This window comes from Lepeophtheirus salmonis, chromosome 1 (genome assembly GCF_016086655.4).
Source record: "Lepeophtheirus salmonis chromosome 1, UVic_Lsal_1.4, whole genome shotgun sequence".
NCBI classification, from domain to species: Eukaryota; Metazoa; Arthropoda; class Copepoda; order Siphonostomatoida; family Caligidae; genus Lepeophtheirus; species Lepeophtheirus salmonis.
The window spans coordinates 22,056,517-22,080,639 of NC_052131.2; the positions used below are offsets into that span (position 1 = coordinate 22,056,517).

The 24,123-nt window shown below is 31.3% G+C and overlaps 1 protein-coding gene across 2 annotated transcripts; it reads right to left on the bottom strand.

Moving 5' to 3' along the window:
* Positions 1 to 758: 758 nt before the first annotated feature.
* jus (julius seizure) lies at positions 759 to 23,526 on the bottom strand. Of its 2 annotated transcripts, none has more exons than XM_071889253.1 (6): positions 23,232 to 23,526; positions 22,346 to 22,801; positions 6,720 to 7,007; positions 6,117 to 6,237; positions 5,958 to 6,034; positions 759 to 1,504 (listed from the first exon to the last, which is right to left on the bottom strand). In XM_071889253.1, exons 4-6 carry the CDS (start codon positions 6,197 to 6,199, stop codon positions 1,365 to 1,367), a joined length of 300 nt encoding a protein of 99 aa, XP_071745354.1. In that variant the 5' UTR covers positions 6,200 to 6,237; positions 6,720 to 7,007; positions 22,346 to 22,801; positions 23,232 to 23,526; the 3' UTR covers positions 759 to 1,364. The 2 variants fall into 2 exon arrangements, with proteins under 2 accessions (XP_071745354.1, XP_071745353.1); XM_071889252.1 differs by having other exon boundaries at positions 5,829 to 6,034; positions 23,232 to 23,510.
* Positions 23,527 to 24,123: the final 597 nt, after the last annotated feature.

The following is a 24,123-nucleotide window of genomic DNA, read 5'->3' on the forward strand; positions in this document are numbered from 1 at the left end:
TCATTGAGAGAAAACTTGTGAAAAATTGCCTCAAGTCCAAAAAAGTATCATCGGTTCTTTGATTTTGAACTAGGTTCAAGTCTTCCAATTACGGACTCGAGTTCTATTCCAGAAAAAAATAGTTAATACATATACTCACGTCATTTGAGGGACATTTCTATCACAAATCTTCGAAGTCGAACTGGTTTCTCAGAATAAAGGAGACAAAAGAGATAGTTGTCCAGTTAGAGAAGTGCTGTCTTATATAAACGCGACACGGTCTGCCACTCTTTGAACTCGACAATTAACATTTTCTGGTAATAACCGTGGTCTGAGGTCATTCTTAATATATATTAGTAACTCTGTCATACATGTACAACTGATGGAACTCCTTATTCATAGTAAATCAAGGCACTTTGTCAAAAAAAAAAAAAAAAAATCTCCTACTTTAGAAGGCTAAATGAGCTATCGAGTGATTTTATATAAAATAGCCTATATTTTTGAAGGGCCAGATGAAAAACTCTCGCAGGGTTAAGAATTTCTGACTACTGCATACAGGGGACGGCAGTGGTGCCAATGCCTTATCATATAACAGTAAAACAAGTATGAGTTTTTTTTTTCGATTATAAAAACGTGGCCCATTGGTAATTCTATCAAAAAGGGAGTGCTAGCCGTATGAAAAATGGTTGTATACAATGTAAAGACTTGATAGGCATTTTGTCAGGGCATTTATTTAAACAAACTATTTACCTGATTCCGACAATAAACACGACTACTAATTTATTCAATTAATTTATTACGTACTTAAATATGATAATGTATTCTAGAAATCAACAATTCTTATATTTAACATTATGATTAATAATAATAAATTAATTTATAAGTGGAAGAATCTAAATAGTACAATCCTCTATAATGAGGCTCAATAAGGATCAATGATCAAAATTCAAAAAAAAAAGAAAAAAAAATCCTTACAAACTATGATACTTATAAATATATAGAGGTTGACAAAACAGGAACTTGAGTCAGTACTTTTCCCCCAAAGCCTCCTCAAACTCCATCTTTGTCAATGCCCTCCTTGTTTCATGAAAAAACATTTGTTCATATATGAGGAATTATTAATGAATCCTTAAAATCTATATTTGTACATTTTAACATGATTTTTTTTTTTTTTTTTTTTTTTTTTTTTTTACATACACATTTTGTTAATGGTTAAAAGGACATGTTTATTTGGTTAATGAAAAAAAATGTTGTTTATTATTGATAGAGAAGAAATATCTTATTATCTAAGGACATTTGGGTAGAGTATCAACATAACCTCCTCATTTGTAAATTAATATCATGGAAAAGGTTCAAAAAAATATATAAATTCAATTCAAACAATATTAAGCTGAGGATTCAACTGTAACCCTGGCGGTTTCTGGTGAGTTTTTTTGTTTTTCATGAACTGATTTGGTTCTTCCTATGCTTTCGGAAGCTCCATTATTGGGATCCATTGAATTGCTGTTATTCATATGACTTCTTCCTGTATAATAAAATAGTTTAGTCAATTAGTTCAAGCATAGAGCGTACATAGATAGGGTATAATATAGGGTTTCCCGATCGTTTGTGAAAATTTGTCAATATGCAAAGTAAAGTAGTATATAAGTACATAAATTGTCTATTCTCATAATAACATAAATATTGACAGTGTATTTCTATGTTACCTGTTTATGTGACTACTAATGATTAACAATAATAAAACAAATTTCATCATTATGAAAAACAGTCACAAGGTACACTGACTATAGTGCTTCCTTATGTATATCATATACCAATACAATAAAAAAGAAAAAAAAGAGTAAAATACACTATATAAAAAGAATTAAATCTCGCAGGCTTTTAGTTCAACTCATATTAAAATAGAAAAAAAAAGGAAGAACTTTATAAAAAATAAATGAATTTGACTTTAAACGAGATTTAACAACGAATTAAAGTACTCCCTGGTTCATCAAATCATATTTTTTTCTCCACAATCTGTTATTATTATTTGTTTATTCTTGAGGAGAGAACGTCTAAGGATTGAGTGAGTAGCTACTTGTGAGTGTGCTCATGAAAAACAAAGGATTGGTTGTGAAGTTATCATATCTATTATTAAAGGCAATGTCGGATACTAACGCTATTAAATAGTAAGAGGAAGGTGCTATAAAGTTATGGGAGGGCTGTGACTAGGATTTCCCTTTCTGGAATAATTATCTGGAGAGGATTTTTTTATTTATTTACTCTTCAAATCACCTTATATTTTATCAAAGTCCAAAATTTGATTTTCTTTTAATGGAAAATAATTTGTCTTGCATTTATGTTATTATTAACCCCCCTTGTAGTAACAGCTTTAGTAAAATAAAATTGAAATCATTAATATTTTATTTCGGAGGGGCGGGGGGGAGTTTGAACTTTTTTAAATTTATTTCCCTAGCGATGCCCCTTTTTGAGAATTATTTGTGGCAGTGGTGCCATAGCATTTGATTGTAAAATCTTCCTTAACATTCTAAATATGTTATTCTTCATTTCTTATTCCTATTTAACAATACATATTTTAGCAGTTATGAATAAATAAATGCATCTTTAATCTAAAACTTTATTTACGATCGAAAAACCTGTAGTCAGAGAAAAACAAAACAAAATAGGGGACAACTGCATGCTTCATAAATACAAATTTGTGCAGGAAACAAAAAAATAAATAGAGGTACAAATTATGAAGTTGGGGTGCAAAATAACCCACAAAACGACTATATAAGGGGAACATAGGTTGCTCGAATATTTATCAAATTTTTCCGTATTGTGTTTTTTTCAAAAGTTAAGTCCTCCAAAAGAGATAAAAAAAAATAGGGTATGGATGTGAAGAAAATAATAAAGCCGCGACAGCTGTCGAAAAGAAGACGTAGAGGCCCAAAATATTCAAACGTAGTTTCAATGTTTTCATAGTTAATAGGCAATATGCATCTTTGTCTAAATATTAGGTATATTTCTCTGATACGAGAATAATATATTAGAGAAATACGAGTATATATATATATATCAAGAATGATAAATGAATATCAAGTAATAGTAGAGAAAAGTTTTTCTGTCGGTCTATTTGCTTGCTTGTTTGTCAGAAAAGTACTCAATCTATCAACAAGCTTATATGCTTAAAAAATGTAATGAGGTTTAGCAACAAGCGTTTGTAGGTAAGGAACAGACAGTATGAGCTCTAGAAACTAAAGTATTCATCCCATTCTATTAATCTTTTTTATCAAACTCTTATTATTATTCGTTCATTCGCGGGGAGAAAACACATATAACAAAGCACTGAGTAACTACCTGTAAGTGGGCTTATGAAAAATGGAAAGAAAACTGAATATATGTTGTGGTGTTATTTTCTATATTATTAAGCTAAAGTTGTCTTTAGTAGATGAATTATTCCTCACGGCAATGCTGTGTGTAGTGTTGGGTCGGTTGATTATCAATTTGAGTCGATCACGTGATTCAATCACTCGATCGGTCCACAAAAATGAACCTTAGTATAAAATCCTAGTCACGTGTCTCGATTCTGCATCTGTCTACGGACTGAAGACGTAGACTGAGGCTTTTAAAACTATACAAATGGCCTGCAGAGACATGTCGATGGATTGCCAGTGCGGTTCATTCAGTCCAAACCGACCCAACACTAGCTAGTTGCTACTACTAGTTAAGTAATAAACTTGAGTCAGTCTCGTTTTGTCTTATGATTTACAATTCTCTTCAGATGCCTAATTTCTGGAGTAAATATTCTAATAGTACATACGTTCTGAATCTTGTAATAAAAATTATTTTTATTGGAGAATAATCCTAATTTCAACTAGCTGGAACAATATTTAATGTTAGTCAATGATTTCTGGATAACTAAGAATATAAAGGATTTCGAAACTTACCCAATAATGAAAAAGATGTTTGCTTTTTTAAATAAGACAATTTTTTTGAGGGAGGCTAGCTCAATAATTTTATAAGAACATAGTTTCAAATAAGTAGGGAATTTAAATCATAGAGAATATCTTTATTTTTCTAAATTGTTTATTACTTTGTTCAGTAATAAAATAATAATAAAAAACCCACCGTATTACAAATAAAGATTCATTAAGATATAATTCATGTTTTTTCAATTTATAAAAAAAACTTAGGAAGGATAAGTATGTTAATATAATTTTAGGCCTCTAACTTTTTGTCGTGTAAGCTGTCGCAGTTTCAACAGTTTTCCTTTGCTATAGCTCAACTTCATCAGTCATCACTGTATGCTTTTTTAATCCCTGTGAGTCCTCCTCTAATAAGGCTAACAATTCAATTTATACTATCTAAGTATCAACTTTTTTTAATTTTGTGCAGGTTATATGAGTATAAATTAATGTTGGATTCAAGTGTTACTCACTATTGAAAAAAACTCAAATTTACCAAAGCTGTCAACCATCTCAAAATACTCAATTTTGCCTGAAATATGTTTTGAAAATTCAAATTTACTTCAACTCGAATAATTAAGTAAATTCAAAATATTCAAGTAATGATTAATCAAATTTCAAGTATCACCCGAAAGGTAGTAAAAAAATACAAAAGGTCCTTTCTTGATATAGAAAGTGTTGATGTATTAAATAGGATTTCATATTCAGGGTCGTCCACAGAGGGTGGACTGGAGGGTCTGTTGCCTCCCCCCAAAAAATAGAAAATTAAGGAATTTTTGATTTTTATTAGAAAATTAAAAAATTGATTTTATAATATGTAAAAAATGTAATATTTGAAATTTAATTTAATTTTCTCTGAATAGTAAAGGATTTTTCGAATATTTTTCCAGAAAAATTTAATTTTTGTCAACAGCTGTGGATTTTTGAAATTTTTTTCAAAAAAAATGTGTTCTTTTTTTGTGAACAATTGTGGATTTTTGAATTTTTTGAGAATAGCTAAAGATTTTTGAAATTCTTTCGAAAAAAAATTAATATTTTAAATTTTTTTACAATTTTTTTTTTCAAAAAAATTCAAAAACTTAGACAAATATGATCCTGCAAACGCCCCTGATATTATGAAGAAATTATCAAAAAATTATATTCGACCGAACTCAAAAATGTGTATATTGTCTTACAATATACACACGAACTCAACTTGATTCAGAATTCAAATTCTGGAATTCTACTGACCTCCAAAAGGTGTATATTGTCCAGAAGTGGGCACCTGCATTTTTTTTTTTTTTTTTGTTAGTTCTCCAAACGCTAATCTGCTAATTTTCTTTGTCATTCTGATATCACTAATTCTACTAATTTTCTAGGTCTGTGGTTACTCTAACGCTAATTCGCTAACTTTAATCCACAAATAAAATTGATTTTTAGGGAGTGACTTGACCTCGTGGAAGTGGCGCTAAGAGGACTACATGACCGAGGCAACGGGTTTATAAATCTATTTATTAGAAAATTGGATTTTGGTGAGCCCATTAAGAACAAACTCAAAGCGTTACTGAAGCTCTAGACTCGAATATCAAATCTTCAAAAGCCAGTAGTAATGATAAAATTAGAGTGTTTACAATTTTGGTATTCTGGCGATCAATAATCTGCCCACCTCTGATACTGTCCTAACAAGAATTAAAATCGATTCAGAATTCAAACTTTGAAACTCCCTTGAACTCCAAAATGATTGTACTTGGATCCAACACTAATATAAATATTTATAAAAGTAGGGCACATTTTACAGTGGTACAAGTTTGGTTTCTCAAGTGTATAAGACACTAGTGCTTATGATGCTATAATGTAGTATTGTAAACAAAATAAAAGCACGAATGTATTTCTGAAACCATTTTCTAAGTTCTGGCTACAAACCCTGAAATATATCATCATCCTCCTCTTGTGATTCATGTGATTTGTCACTACTCTGAGTTCTCACAAAAGAGTTTCTATGTTTAGTACTTGTGTTGGATTTTCGTTTACTGGCCCGACCAAAGAACTTACTGTCTTTCATGAGGGATACGTTCATGAGGCGTGGATTCGGTGTGTTAAAAATGGTACGATTATCTCGGAATTGTGCCCTACATTAGGAGATTTGAAGAAAAGAAAAAGAACTCATATTACACAAAGACTTTTCTGTTGTTATTATAATCATCAACATACCTTGCAAAGAGCTGAAGAACGACACAAATGATGATGAACATTAGAACCAATCCACCCATGATTCCAAATAAGGCTGGATCCATATAGGATCCAGCCTTCGTATTGAGCTCCTTATCATTTTCTAATCAAATAACATATACATTATTCATACAAATATAATTAATTGATAGATAAAGGTTATAGGAAATTTAGCCAAAAAATACTTTATAACGGACGTTAAACCGCCTGGCCCTTTTTTCTAGCTTTAGAAATAATTATGTACAAATTATTTAACTTTAATGAGTTCCATCATTCATTTTTATCCATTAAACAAAAATGGTTCATTTGGATAATTCGGACCTTACACGGGTTTCGATCAAATTTGGAACAGACCAATGATCATTTATTTCTAAGAACTCTGCAAAATATGATCTTCTAAACTCAACAATTCTTCTTTTAGACATAAAAAGGTTTTGTTACTTGAAACATTTATTGTTTGTAGGGAAGGAAATGCCATGATGAATCCGAAATTTCCATAATGTAATTTAAAATATTAAAAATCTGATAATTTTCGTTACATATTCCCTTATTATACTACTTTTTCAAGAGAAGTATTCAACTCACCGACACACCATCCTCTTTTTGATGAGGACCCTTTGACGACAAAACGGGATTGGCATTGGCAAATATGAAGAGTGCTATCACATCTGGATTGGGAGTCTTTGCTCACACATTGAACATCATAGTGACAAAATTCTCCTATTCTAGATTCTCGAAAACAATCAAAGGAGTCTGAGATAGGATGGTCGGCTCGACAGGAACAGAGACCTGTTTGTTTATTGCAATAGGATCCGTCAATATTACGGCAGTCTTTAGGTTCTTCACAGGGTGTTGCCTTAAGCTTGAGATTGCCTGTAAATAAGAGGGTTCAAATGTATGACGTAAGTATGTATTTTAAAATAAGATTGAGAGTCATCATTAGAAAAGTCCAACTTTTTTATCCACCTCAACCTCGACTGTCAAAAGGTAAATATAAAATTTGAAAAAAACAAACAAACTTGCAATAAAAAATATTTTAGCCTTTCTTGAGCATTAATTCAACGGCTTTTTCTAGCAATCATGAAGATTTTTTGATGTTATCTCATAAGATATAGAAACGGAAAAAGCAATACAATTTATATGAAAGAGCAAAGATTCAAGCAATTTTATCGCTTTTCTAAAATAGCGAGCGCGCTACCATATTCGCACAAGAATTTTGAGCAGCACTCAATTGAGTGCTTTGTAGATATCCATGAGCCAGATGCAAATATCTAAATGATTTTTAGAAAAAAATACTTTTGGGGAGGAAGTTTCAGGAGATGGTTTTTAGATAATTAAATTGCCCGTCTAAAAATCTATTAGCCTTTTGGATAGGGTTGCGAAAAAACGTTGTACTTATGTCTGATATACAAAAAGGATTCCAAGCACTTTCAAAAATGGACCGACAACATCATGCACCTTTTCTATATAGAAAATGTATTAATAAATAATTCTTTTTCTTTTTTGTTTAAAAAAAAAAAAGAGGAACATTATCGTATACATTGTAATATATGTATGTACTTAAGACCATTAATTTCTCTTCTTTGCATTTAATTTAATGATGAAACAGAATATTAAACATTTTACTTTTTTATAAAAAAAGTAACAATTCCATAACTAACATATGTGGAACAAAAAAAAAAGTGTTTCAAATTAAACTCATTTAAACTATGTAGAGTTTTTTCTTCTTTTTTTATTATTAATTAATAAAAGGATATACTTGTTATAAAATTAAATTTGAAATGAGATTTATTAATCTAGGAATCCAGCAGCTAGTCAAGGGTAACATAATAAATATATTAAGAATCTTCCTGAGAGTAGAGTCAAGCATGTACTTTACTAAGATCTTCCGTAAATTTCCATAGTTGACATGTTATCATCTAAAATTTTAAAAACAGTATAGGTAGCAGCTGCAGGAATGAGATTCCCTCCTAATTCCCCACTTTTATAGGTTTCAACTGTGTTAGTTTTCCCGTGATAAGTGCCTTGCAAATTAAAATGGCATATTCTATTTCTCTGGTCTTTTTTAGGGCATTACTTTTCTACTCGATAATCCCAACTGTAGAATTGGAGAGACCGCTTTTTCTATAACTTCCATTAGGCGAACGGTTAATTAATTTACCACGACATATAAGTATCAATTACATCTCTTGGATAAAATAACAGCTGTCCATCAGGGATAATTAGATGAAGAAAAGGGCGATGGCCTATATTTTACAAGTCAGTAATGCTTCTGCTTTTCAAGCCTAGCGACTCATGAACGCTGGAAGTAAGACAAATTTAATAGAAATTAAAGTTTAGACTACTAGACTTACTAGAATTTTCAATCTTATGTATTATACCGACTGCTGGGTAAGATAGGTAGATTTTGACAAAACCATGCAACCACTTATAGCCTATGACGTCACTTTGGCTAGAATTTTCAATTTAATTTATCTTACCGACTCCTGGACAAGAAAAACAGATTTTGACAAAACACTCAACCACTCATCTACTATGACGTAAATATTAAAAGCGTGGTGGAAGTCATACATCAGTCGTACATCCGTAACCTTGTATTTTTATTAACCTTGGAACTAATGAATATAACTCCCTTGTTTATAATTTATCCATCATATTGACCTAATCTCCATACATTTTCGAGATAAGCATATAGAAAAAGCTTGAGAGGCAGAAATGGGCTTCCCTTATTAGGTATACCCACAGTTAAGACATTGCAAACGTCCAATGTGTAAGGGAAAGGCGAAATTTGGGTTTTCCAGATGCAATACAGGGCATCATATACATTTTTTTAATGTTTATTATTCATAATAGTAATTATGATATTTTTTCTTCAAATTTTGTTCATGTAAATACTAAGTGAACCTATATGAATATGTTATTACAATTTTTCAAGATTTAATCCAATAGTTTTAATAACAAATATGTCTCCAAATCATGTAAATCTTCGCCAAGATTCTGAAAGCACAAGGGTATTAAAAATACCTGACCCATTATTTCTTCATCTCATCAACACTTGCTGCTGGATGTTCAGTTTTTAAGTGCCACGACATTGGCATCCCATAAGAATAAGAATACTTTTTCATAGGAAATAAAAACTGGGCACAATTGAAGATGGCCTTTTAGTTTGCAGTGGATTGTTAAACATTTTTTCAGAGAGCTTCAACTTCCAAATCTACAAAATCCATCAGGTTTTTAGATGAATATTTTTTCCTGCAATTTTTGCTAATTATATTAATTGTCGTATTGAGCTCATTTGTACGTAGGCTGACATTTCAAGACTACTCTCTGTACAAAAACCCCATGTAGGGAAAAGTAATTCAATAAAAATATTAGAGAGATCAGAGCCAATTATAATCTTAGAAGCAGGTGAGCTGGAGACAACTGTTTTCCATTCTTAATCCGATTTAGATAAAAGATCAATAAGAATTTTTTCATAAATTTTTGAAAGAATTTTAGACAAGAGAACGAGTCCTTCACCTCAGTGATACTTCTTGGTCTACTTAGACAACAAATATAAGATTTATGGAAGAGGTCAGGGAGACATTTCTTTTCTTCATTGATAGCCTTATCGGCTAATGTAGGTAGGGATGTTGATTTATATATAACAAGAGGGAAAATACGGGTATTATAAAGTTCAATACGACTTTGCAAGCTGAAGTTTCTCCATTTATTAACATTATTAATTACCTTAACGTTTAGAAAAGTACAATTAGCCTCTATTCTTTCACTCTCAATCCCGAGCAGTAATACAACCTTGTTGGTTACAGGACAACTAGCAAATTCTTTTTTTTTTTTAGTGTGAAGTAACGTTTTTAATATATTTTATATAACAAATTGTCACAATAAGTGGTACAACCCTTGATCCTCAACCCATTACGTCAATGTTAGTGTTCAAAAAAATGTTTTACGTCAAATTCAAGGTCACTTTTTCTATTTTTACATGTATGCAAAATTCAATGTGTGAGAAAGATATGCTTGACTTTCTAGTCCAATGTGTGAGACTTGCGAGCCTTGGAATGGGTACACTTGTTTAGTAAAAAATATGACATTTAAAGGGTAAATTAACTTAATCAGCAATTGTTGATCGAGCTGGTTTGTTTTAAAACTAAGGGTTAAAGATACACAGCCCGAACCAACCTGTGGGCCAAAAGTCAACCCGTGCATTACTAGTCTGGACATATTTAGACACAACATAATCATGGCTCAACTTTGCTCATCAACACAAAATAAAACAAAGATTATTGTTCTCAAAAATGAGTTTGTATTCTATTTACATTTTTTTTTCTACTATTTAATTACTAATTTTTTATTCTTATTCATAAATAAATTCTAGTTAACCCTTTGAGGTGACACAAATTGCACTTAAAGTTTGCAAAAATTCCAAGTCACAAGATTTAATGACCAACAATCACTTGATTGTTGTCAAACATGTCGAAAAGACAAGTATTTTTTACTAAATATTAATTTTTTTTTCAAAATTTTAAAATTTAAAATCATTATAATTATTATAACTTTGGTACCGGTACACCAAACACTACTATTAGTAATGTGAAAATGATCTCACTTCTAGCAAAATTTAATTACACAATGAGTGATTAATTATTTTTGTTCCCACCAAAAGAAAGGTGACTTTGTTTGACAGTCAATTATAGTATAATGAGACAGAATAATTTTGTTATATAATAAATGTTTGTATATTGCATATCGATTTTCTTTAGAGTTATAAAAGAAAATAAATAAATATAAAACAAGAATCTTTTATTCGAGAAATGAAGAAGAACGATTTAAATCAATCTTTTGAAGGGGAAAGAACAATAAAAAAACAAAGGAAAATATTATAGCTCAAGGATCAAAAGTCCTAGGCTTCCCATATAGATGGTGTTATTTTTTTAATAACTCCATTTTAAGTTAGTATTCACGTTCAAAAGACAGCATTCAAAATTGAATGATAATTTGTTGATAATTTGTTCTTTAGCTCGTGAATTATCGTTCGAAGTGTGACGCAACTTTGATTCTTTCCAAAACAATGTGTCAATGGGAAATATTTAAAACGGTACTATACTATGTAAACTGCTATTGACAACGGTACTAGCAGCTTTACTACGTCATAAAGATATTTAGCCGCCAATGACATACCCTCTAGTGTTGGGGTTGGGTTTGGAAATCCTAGACCGGTCTGTCGCCGTTCTAATTTTAATTCAATCGGTCCTACTTCTGTCTGGACCGGTCTTTTTATAAAAACCTATCAACTAAAAAGTCAGTCTTGATCTGGTTTTTTTTTTAAAAGATAATAAACTTGAGGAAAAAAGAAAAAGAACGTCCCACCACTTTTTTAAGAAAATTAGTTTTTGATCCAAGGTCTGAATTTCGGTCTGGCCAAAAATATCGGTTCAAATCGATTTAGAAAAACTCATTTATGACCAAATTGGTAAAAAAATCGTTCTCAAACTGAGCTTCAACACAATTATCCCCAAAAACAAAATACATAATAATATTGATGTCCCTCTGACAAGATATTATAATAAATAATAAAAGTTGTCAGTCGGAAAGCTATTCCTACCCTCTATTGTGATATCATCATCCTTCATATCCACCCACCCACTCATCAATTTAATGATCATATTTCTCCATATATACAATGTGAAATATGACGTTCCTTTTTTTTGGTCTATTTTTGTTGTTGTTGGGTCCTATGAAATTATGTGAAGGAGGAAGGAAGAAGGATTTAACTAAGTATAGGAAACTAATATAAGACATTAAGGCAATAAGAATATCTATCACGTCATTCACAAGTAGCCTAATTTTTAATTATTATAAAATAACTATGATCTATAGTCCTACATTTTTATTAATTATTTATCTTTCTTTAATTTGACAACATCTGACATTTATTATTATTAATTAGTAGGAAAAAAAAAAGTCATTCTCACATGGGAAACTAAAAATAGTTGAGACAAAGGCGTTATTAATAAGTAGTGATGTACAAATAAAGCATAAAAATGGAACTAAATATACAAATAAAAATTCCAGAAAAAGACCAAAAATGCAAAAAAATAGGATGTATACAGGTGAAAAAGAAATATAAAATTAAAATTCCTTTATCAAGTAGGTCCTTATTCTATTGCATTATCATCTGATGTGGCTAGCTATCGTCTTCTTAGGGTACTTCTCCAAGGTGTTATAGGACACACTTCCTGTTGGCTGTATCGCCAAAAGCTGCAAAGCTTGCATAGCAAATACTTTGTGCCATGCACATAACTCAAAACCTTTGTGACACCCGGGTCCTTAATGAAGACTCGAGGGTCCACTATATTAGGCATGGTAAATTTAAATGATCCTTCACTTCGAATGAATGTAAATATATTGAAAAGAAATTCGACTGGCTGACTATTTTCTTGTTCTTCTTCCTCCAAAACTCGGCCTCAATCATCCCCCTTTACTTTACTGAATATTTTTTTACTTCAAAATGGCGGGGAAAATCCAATTAAAGGTCGAAAATGCAAAAAAAAAATGCAATTTAATCTTATTTGCATCATTTGGACATCACTATTAATAAGTAAGCCCGTTAATATACATACGGAGTGAGAAAGCTATATGTGGTGCGTAAAGGATTTCATTTTCAAATGCAATTGTAACTTCAACTAGAAATCCCATTTAAAAAAAAAAAAAAACCAGATTCTGAAAGCTTGATAGATTATAATTTATTTTATTCAATAAAATCACCTCTGGCCTCAAGTACAGTCTCTATACAAGGGCAAAAGTGCAAGCAGCCTTTCCCCACTTGGTCCCTAAGCAAATCCAGGAATTCCTTTTTAATCCGTATTTAGTGTTGCAGGGGTTTCTGTTGGCTTGTCGTTCGATGGCCGCTCACACACAAAAAAAAATCCATAGGATTAAGATCTAGCATGTTTGGAGGCCAACAGTTCAGCAGGATGAAGTAGTCATAATGGTGTTGGAGCCATTTGAGACTTTTTTTCAAGGTGTGTTAACTAGGTATAGACGAAGTTATAGTTGATGAGCAAAAATGTGGAACATTATCTTTGATAAAACAGAGAAATAGCAAAATATTGAGCCCATCTTATACCCCTTCAATTATTAATAAAAAGGTGCACGGTATATTCTAATATCTATAACATATATTCTAAAAAATATATAAACTATAGTTTTTGACACATACTCTCATATTTGGGACGGTAGGGGAGGCCGAAAAATGATCAATTTCGACACAGAAATCCCATTTTTTTCTAATTCGAATTGCCTGAGAGACCTCCAAACTTTGCCCAACGCAGATTTTGATTGTCCACAGTTGACATCAGGGGCGTTTAAAATTATAAACCCTGTAATCTATAAAAATAACTATCTTCGATACATATCCCCCATCTCACGCCATAAAAGTTGATTCTACGTAACGCCATCTACGTAAAAAAAGAAAAAAGTAATGGCTTTTTCTTAAATAAAATCAATTACATCCTTTCAAATATAAATGTTCGTTCAAAAAGTTTATCAGGGGAAATGATTTGATTGAGATAAAAAGGTTAATAACCACTGATATAGAGATAATAAATGGCATTGCAATATTTTGTCTTATTTTGAGAGGGAAGACTTCCCCTCAACAAATATTGACATTCTCTCCTTCAAAAAAAAAAAAAAAAAAAAATATTGGCTTTACAGTCAAACCTCATCATACAAGAAACATAACACTTTTCACGTTTTTCTTTCTTTTTATAAAAATATATTTTTCAAAAGCAACCTTCAAACTGTGATTGAAATGTCAAATAGTATGAACTCCTATACAATGAATTTCAATAGGATCTTATTTTCTTTGAAGGGATTTGAGTCCCTTGAGCCACTCCAGTAAATTGTGTGTGTGTTTTTTTTTTGGGAGGTATGGGATATTGAAACAACACGCACGTGATTAATTTTTTTCCCTTTAGGAGAGTTGAATATTACTGCATAATAATTAACCACGCTGCCTCCATTAGTTTACTTTTTAACTGAATTAACAAGGTAAATTCTGCAAATGAAAGAAAAAGTTGCATTCGGCATAGGAAAATGATATAAATGATTAAGTGAGGTCATCTTTGGTATCATAGTAACCCACATGGTGGGTGTGAAAAAAGATAACATTACGAACAAGTATCTCCTCAAGCTAACAGGCGTGTTTCACTACTTTGTTTTAAAGCTCATAATACCGGATGGTCCATTGAAATCTGAATATTTACTAATTCAATAATTAATGAAGATTGAGTGATTGAAATTAATTCATATTTCGATTTATTAAAGGATAAACAATTAGTTACAAAAAAGAAAATAAGCTTTCTAGCTTACGTACAAGTCAAGAAAATGGCACTTGAAAGTGATCGACAAATTTCCATTAGCGCCCTCCAAGCAGTTGGGCATCTTCAGGATCTCTGTATATGCCGCAGCAAGTTTGAAACGTTGGAAGGTTAGAAAGACTCAGAAAGAAAATAGCTCAGGTCAATCCCCTCAAGTCCATGATACCTCATGAAAGAGATCTTGGAGTTTCATACCAGACTGTCCAGATAACTATTAAAAAAGGGGGCCTCTTACTGCCATGATGACAGCCTTCTCGAGTAAACCTTTAGGGTGAATCTCAATGGGATGGTCTTCAGTGTCTGTCATCCAATCACCAATGCCCTTAAAGCCACTGTCTACCGGAATTGGGAAGCCATGATAGATAACTACATCCACAGTGGATGCCAGGTCTTCTGCCGTCCATGGAAGCCATCATAGCCACTAAGGGCGGCTACATTAATGATTAAGAAGGTTCAGAAGCACATCTATTTATAATATTAATTTGGGTAAAATTCTATAGTTAATCAGGCCGCCAACTCCCCCCAAAAAAAAAAAAAAAAAGAAATGGGTGAGCTTAAAAGTGCTATGTTCCTTAAGTTCTATAGCCAGGGATGCTAATTGGTAGCGTTTTGGGCGTTTAAAAAAAAAAAAATCAACATTGTAAAATTTTAAAAAATTTCTTATTAATTTTGGATTTTTTTCAAAAATTTCCAAAAAAATAAGCTACCCCCCTATCAAAATATAGTCCTGCGGACGCCCTGATGAAATGTTGGGGTGTAGTAAAAAAAATTATTAGGATTTCTTATTTTTTTAATTTTTGTTGAAAATTGTTTGTATACTGACGCAGCATATGCATTCTTCCTCGCTCACAATATATAAAGGGAATTCCAAAGGGTTTATCCAACTAACCAACCAACCAACCAATTCCTTTCTATTTACATAATTTATGTATTGATATATGTATGTTCATGAATTTAATTATTTATACAGTATAGTAGTATGTTTAACTTAGTTTTAATAGATATAAAGTTAAAATACTTTTTATTTATTCAAAATTCGGAAGTTTATTTATAATTTTAGTTCTCCTGCTCATGGATATACATTGAGTATATTATACATATGTACCATCATTTATGTATGTATATTATATTTATTTATAGCTGAGTGTATACCTATGCATGTAGGTAGGGATCTCTTTTTTTACTTTTATCATAGAACTACAACGATCATAAAATATTCTATTTTAAGAATCCGTTTTTATACAACATACAAGTATTCATCTTTCCAAAGGAGTTATTTTTAGAACATATATATTATATATTAGTATTGGATTTCAGTCCGAAAATCCAAAACCGGTCCCAGAATGTTTTGATTTATAATACACCGAACTAATTTGGTCCTGTAGCGAAACTTTCTCTGGACAGGTATTACAAGTGAAATGAGCTCTGGATCGGTCTCATTTAAAATATGATCTAGACCGGTTCTATAAATAAATTATTATTGACGTTAGTTGTGTTTTAAAATTGTTCAGTTCGACCTAAAATAACGTCATATGAAGTTAAATGTGTGCATAAGTCAGGTTGGATGAGGAAATTGGGGTATAGTGACAAGGAACGAACTTTTTAAGTTCGTTGCCTTGGCCAAAATATTGGTACAAATTAGTCTAGAAAAAATATCATTGGACCGAACCAAAATAAACAGTCGGTCTTGGACTAAGTCTTAACACTAATATTATAGCGTAGATGAAGAAAGGATTTCAAAGAAGAAAGATGGAGGGAGGAAGGGGGATTCATGAGAATTCATTTCTCTTCATATATTATTAATAACCCATGAATCAAACTCCTTGTCAACAGAATATTTCCAAGGATGACGGACAGTGTAAGTTTTCTTTCTTCTTATTATCTTGTTTGTATCTCTGAACCTTTCCTCCTCTATAAAGAGAAAGAAAAAAGATCCCCAAATTATATTATGGTTGCTAGCGGAATACGTCCACAAATACATGCTTTATTGACTAACTAACGAGTGTAGCGGCTGCTCTGAGTATTTTGTTAAACTATACCACAAAGTTTTTCAAGGCTTATGCTACAGACATTCGTAGTTCATTGGGAAAAAATCACTTTTTTGATATCTGGGAATAATTATAGCCAAATTTAAACATTTAAAAAAAAAATTAAAAAAAATGTAATATAAAGCTATTAATAATAATCCAAATTGCAAACACAAATACTTTACTACTTCTTTAAAAAAGAAAAATACTTTTTGGTACTTGCACCTTTCGTTAAGATGTATAAACCCATTTTACTATCCATAAAACATGTTTTTTTAGAATATTTTCTTTTTCAATATAACACACAGACCCTTAGCTACATACGCTTTTTGCTACATTTATATTTTTGGACCAAGTAGTTTACGTGACTGTTTGATTTTAAGATATTGGAGGAGACACTCAAAGATAAGTATTCCATAGAAAAACAAACTTTGCATTATTAATCCACAGTTTTGGCAGTGACCTGAGTAAAAGTGAACTCATACTCGGAACATCAATGGAAAAAATGCAATCCAAAAACTGGTAAACTGCGGGTAATTACTCGTCAGCGAGTACTCGTTTTTACCCATGTATTTGTCATACATCCATCACGTCATCATTTGTCTTAAAATCTCAGCAAAAAGTGCTTGAGATTACGTCATACATGATTATGAATTATTTACTTCCCCCACGCTCATTTATCCCCATTATCACTTGAACCAATTCAAAAAAAGAGGGGGACAATTTCATAAAAAAAATGTAATATTTAGATTACAACCTAATTTCCTATGTTTATGACTGATTACTGATAAATTGATAATTGGTAATGTATTGGGAAATAAATTTCAGGGGTTAAAAAAATATTTTTTTTTAATTAATAATATCTATTACATTTATTATTATGGTACAGCAAAATAACGCGGATAATAATATCGGCAAGATGAGGTAAATATACTAAGCTATTAAATAGCTTTAAATAAACAACCATTATGCACCATTGCAGGGCCTGCTCCCCGATATTTTTTTTTAGTGTTAGTATTCATCGGATCATTAATGTTGACTGGTGAGGTACTAGAGTGTGTTTCAAAAAAAAAAAAAAAAAAAAAAAATATCGGTAGAGCTCTAATTTGGAGTAATATCGCGTTAATTTGTATGTTCGTGCTATAAAATTGGGCTTTTTCTAACAAATGGGCTGAAAAGTCACGGGCTTAACAAAGAAAACACGTTTTTTCGTTCAAAATTCACCTTTCTAAACTATTATTATTATTGCTTTTTATTTGCTTTATGGAGCAAGGTCTCCATAACACTTCTCAAGCCATTGCTAAGCTTGAACGGTATTATTTTCGGTGAAGAAGCAGTGTAAAATGTGTACAAACACATATTGTTTCTGATCCATTGTTTAGTAAATAAAAAAAGTAGCGTCACACTTTGAACAATAAATTACATACTTAATAACAGATTGTAATGAAATTTTGAAAGCTATCTCTTGAATGTTGGTACTAATTAAAATGAGGTGAATAATATATAAAAAATGACATCTATCTGTAAAATCCGAGACTTTGGAGTCAATGTGTTATTTGAAATGATATGTATGCAAGGAATCGATTTTAGATAATTACATAGATATGCAAGCCTCTTGCCTCCCGCCGCCCTCCCTTTTTGTATGTCATCAATTCTTTGAATCACACTACATACTAAGACATCATGTCAAAGTGGAAAGAGATAAAGTTTTTGTTGCATGTTTCATATATCGCAGTAAGTATAAAATCGTCACTGATACAAGGTTTGACAAATTGATTATTGAAGAGAAGAGACTCTGAAAAGTAAAAAAGCTAACTAGTTTTAAGGGTTTTGAATTTGTTTTAGGTTGAGTTATTCAACTAGTTTTGTAAGTACATACTTGATTCTCTCAAGTAGCAAACCAGCCACAAAAACTGCTATATATGTTTTAGTAATTTATATTTAAATAATACATTGTTAAATTTTAAAATTGTAACATCCTCAAAAATAATAGACACAAATATTTTTTACTCACATATTTGACAATAAGCTTTTAGTTAAGGGAAGGGATTGTAGAAGAGTATAGCACATGGCAATATGACGCTTATAACGCTTTATAGAAGCTTTTTGTTGAGACACACATTAGTATGTATTTGCTGAGCTACATGTTGCCGCAGGCCAAAATAGGCTCACTCCTAATCCAAATGAATATTAATAATTATATATTTATCAATACAAGTATTTTATATTTTTGTTTACTCATGGATCATCTAACTTTTTGCTCAAAAATTGTATCCTATTAAGAGTCAGGCCAGCAGATAAGGAATTGAATGGCTATTGAATACTATTTGTCGACATACCTTTATTTCAGAGCATACAATGTTCACTTCGTACTTTGCAAGTAGTTTTTTTTTTGGCTAGGTTCCTTTGTATATTTTCTAAAAATGTAGATGTAAAATAAATATTACAGTTTTTTTGCAGATTTGCAGTAATCCAATTAATATGCGTTGTGAGTATTGAACAATAATATACAGATTTGATGAGTTTTGCATGAAAAATTTCGAAATCTTTTTTATGAATATTAATAATGAATAACAAAAACTAAAATTATATAAATCATAAACAATTACCATAAACCGTCTCTACTTTGCAGAAATTAATTTATGATAGATGGGCCTGGAACAGCCTATTGTGATAAGATGAGGGAAAACCGTTATACTCGATTTGTTAGAAATTTGTCGTCGATGGGAGTGTTTATTAAGATATCAAAACTTCGGGATAAGAAAATTATACAAATTACATTCTATAAACAATATGAAGGGTTTACTGATTAACTAATAATTACTAATAATTGATAATTATTCTGTATAATGACAACGTCACAATTTGGATACTTATTAATTTCTAACTTTAATATACCCAAATGAAATGATAACATCCATTAATAGTTAGTAATTAAATAAGACGTGATGAAACGAAGAAATTGTAAGTTTGTATACATATGTAACAACTTTTATAAAATCGTAACAAAGTAGTATACATGCATCTACAGTATACACCAGTGATGTGTCGATCACGAGCGTAACGGCTCTATGACCATTTCTTCCAAGTAAACGACCGTAGCCGCCTCCCCACCAATCAGGAGCCGGATCAGAGTGTCCGCAAAGGGGGTGTATCCCCACTCCCAATGCAGAAATTTTCTTCTTTATTATTTTTTTTTCTCGTCTGGATGACAAAATTTGAAGCAAGAATAAAAGGGAAATTTCTAATTTTAAGGATTTTTATTCATAAAAAAGAGTTTATTTGGGAAATTTATGCAGCAGATAATTTTTTTTCCAAAACTGGAGGAGGGTTCTAGGTTTTTGGAGTTTGAAAAAAATCCCAACCCTAAATTTTTTTTTGAAAACAAGCAAAAATTAATTTACAAATATATAATTTTTTGGAATTTTTTTTCAAAAATCCACATCTATTCATAAAAAATTTAAAAAATCCATAGTAATTAACAGAAAATTCATGTTTTTGGAAAAAATTTGAAAAATTAAATTTTTGGAATTTTTTTTGAAGAATAAAATTTCTTGAAATTTTTGATATCAGGGTGGGGAGGGCTACAACCTCTCTATCCCACCCCCTGCGGACTCCCTGCACGGTGTTCTCTGTAATTGTTATATATCTATTAAAGCCGTTTTTAATGACCCGAGGCGAAGGAACGGGTTCTCCAAAAAGAGCCGTAATTCCCATCATTAGTATACATGCTTTTGAAAAAATGATATTTTTTTTTGGTTGACACCGTCCCCAAAACTTTAAAAATCAATAATTGTATACATCAAGGAAAATTGAACTTCCTTCTAAAGTTTAAAAAAAAATCAGTCCTTTTTGGTGAATATAAATTTGAACTTCAATAAGTCCTCTACCATTCAAATTTAGAGAATTTTTTTCAAAAATAAAAGTATGGTACAGCACTATTACTCATCAATTGTTAAGTTTCAATAAAAAATACTTTTAAATGTTCATTTAATGAAGGTTTTGTTTGTATTTTCTTGATGAAATAATTATGTAGACGCTGTACGTTCACTCATCAGGTGGGGGCGTAGTAAGGTAGTACTAAAGAAGACCTCATCATGCCATGATGATATAAGAGAGGCAAAACCAAGGATGAAGATACAAAAAACCTACGGTTCAACAATCACGCAAACCCCCATGAGATAATAGTCATAGTATTAAACAATAAATATGTGCTTTTGTTATTAGATTGATTATAGAAAAGAATAGCTTGGTACTATCCGACTATATACGGAGTTTGTACAAATGAAAAAATAAATAGGAAAAGATAACAAAAAGAAAAAGTGAAAAAAAAGAAGGTAGACAACATCAAAATGATACCAGAGGGAGCTCAAACAAATAAATAAACTAGCAGAAATACCTATATGTAACATATATAAATAATAAAGCAGGGGGTATATATTTTTTGCAACCCATACTTTATCAATGTTGTACATATATATATGTATATATAATTTAGGTAGGCATTTCTGACTCTTGTATTACCAGCATGGGATCTAAAAAGATTGTTTAAAAAAATCATAAAAAAAGGGTGATAATGGAAGGAAATTAACTCATTACATATATATTATATATATACATTTATTACGAGAGTTTATGTTTTGTAAAATTTGCAATAGCTACTATTTCTAGGTCTCATTACGCATGCTTGATGGATTTTCATCTATTAAAATTACGCTTTTATAATCTATTTAGAAATAATATAATTGTGCGCATTTGAACTTGAACATATCAATTTGTAATTTTCATTTACAAAAGTCAAAAATTATAATAACTAATATATCCATAGAGTATTTCATTTTTGTATTGACCTACCCACAAATATATATTGTAAATGATTCATTTGTAGTTGTTCATCTTATTTATGGATTACAACCTCTACAATTTGATTATACACGTTACGGTTGGTACAAAAGTTCAACTTGTACACAAAACAGACGGCACCAACAAATATCTAATAAGTTAACATTAGAAAAAATGCAAAGTTTTGTCGAGTTTTTTATTGAAATAAAATAAAACTTCACTCTAAAGTTGTATTTAGTTCATTTGCTCACACTTTCCTAATTATATTTCAAACTTATTTTTACTGAATACAACTAATTGATAATTGTGTGGGTGCTTAATTTAGTGATACACGGGTTACCTGCGGTTCGAGTTAGGCTGTGTATTTTCATCCCGTAATTCCAACCAGCTCTTTTATCATAGAGTAGTGATGTTTTGTTAACAATTTAAATGTCATATTTCTTACTAACAATCAAAAGTGCTCCTTCTCATTCTAGGGCGTTTAAGGCTAGAAACTCATGCGAATCCACATTTTCTCACTCTTCTTAGCACACGTTGAATTTTTTACATATTTTTTTAAATACAGGAAAGTAACCTTCGATTATTTGATGTAAATGCCTCTTTTTTTTTTTTTGGAAACTAACATTAAACATAATTGATGAGAGTGGTAGGTTATACCATTTCCGTTACAATTTGAACGATATAAATTGTATATATATTGAGTGGTTATGTCAAATTTATATATAATCAATTTTGACCCAGCCTTACAGGTTGGTTAATTGGAATATTGGAATATTTAATGAGCGGTAAAAAGTGAAATGTCTTTTTTTTTTTTTTTTAATCATAGACATGGCCCTATGTGAGGTGCAGACCCTGCGGTCTCTAAAAAAACACAGCCCTGCGTATCACTAGTAGCTGTCTATATATGCTTATATAAGACGCCTAAAAAGGACTGCTAAAAACAAAGAAATTAAGAAGGGATTACCTGAGTTGACATCAAATGGTACAAAAGTGGTAGTTTGATAACTTGTGACCTCTTCTTCTTCTCCATTTATCCATTCCTCCGAGACGGCTTCACTTCCGTTCCACCCACTTTGATTTCCGAAAAAGTATGGATTCAAGAGGTTTTTTTCGCCAGCCTCTTCTTGTAACGGTAGTAAATTGTTAGAAGACGTATTTGTAATCAATGAAGAAGAGGAAGCGACAGGCTCTTCGGTGGTCGGAAAGGTTCTGTAAACTCTAAATCCAATAATATCCAGAGTAATACTCCTCTAAGTAGAGTCTCATGTTGAATTTTCATATTATTGTTTGTTAGGAATAGTCTCTTTTCCATCCGTTCCGTAGGGAAATTTTCTTCTTCTCATAGTCCCCAATAAGTACATAAGAAGAATAAGGTACGGAGGGAAGAGGAAGTGGCCTTATTTGAAAAGTGAGGATTGATCTGTAATCACAAAAATAAGGGTAATTATATTTATAGACGTCAGCTAAGTCCTAGCTTGTAGAAAAAAAGTAATAATCATCGAACATTGTCAAAGTAATAATAGATAAGGTGTTGTTACGCATAAATATATAAAATCAGTTTCAAAATTTAAAAAAATTGTGTCTCTCTTAGAAACCCGCAATTGACAGCTATTAAAAAAATCTTTATAATAAAATTTAAACCGGGAAACATGTTATTGTTTCCTCCCTCTCACTTTTCAATTCTCCTTAAGAAACAACAACTTGTTTTCCCCTCTCTTTTATAACTAAGGGGAGAAGATAATGTTTGAAGCACCTGGAGGGTTAAAAAAATCGACTACATTGTGAAAAATCACTCTGAGGGAGAGAGATAAATAAAAACTGTCAACTCTGGATTTGACAGAATCTCTTACCTTTTATGGTTTACTTCTTCTCCGAGTTCTATTCACACGAATATAAGTAACTACTGACACATATATCTAATCATCAAATAAGGGGGGGGGGGTATTTAAATGTCAAGATATTCAGAGTGTCGTATACTTTGATCATCACTTGACTTGTTGGACAAGAAGAGCATGTTAAATAAACGGAAATAAAAATGCTTGAAGGAATCACTGGGCTAGAGAAGAGCTCAACTTCAATTGAAATGAATTTGAAGAAGTTATCGGGAGGTCCTTTATAGAAGGAATGAAATCAAAAGTAAACCAAGAAAAATAAAATAAAAAGCAAGGGAAGAGAGGCATGAAGGAGAAATAAAAAGGACGCCAACGTAGTTCTCTTCTCAATTCCTACGTAGAGCAACTGAAGAGAGCAAAAGGATGATGATAATGATACACGGTCCAGAGCCCTTTCATCCCTATTTTTTCTTAGAGAAAACAAGTCTCGTAGGTCTTATTTCAACTTCTTGACGACAAGGAATGATCAAACATGTAAAGTCCACAGGTTATCATCAAATCTCTTTTGAATGTTGTCAAAACTGTTTGATTTCTCACTTTAACAAAGCACGTGCTGGTCAAATAACTCTGAACTCGGGGAAACCAATAAAATGCATATGCTAAAAAAAAAGTCAAACTCTCAAGCTAACCCTATTATTTATGATTCTCGATATTTTGAAAATATTTTCTTCATTAGAGTTGATTGTATCTCTCAACTTTTTCTCTAAAAAGTTTGCAAAAAACCCTGCAAAATTAGTTGGTAGTTGCCTAATATCGTTATTTTCCCCAAGGTTGGAATAGTCATTATTATCTTAAATTAGAGAGATGTTAATCGTAGAACACAGAAGAAATTGAGTTCAATATATCAACG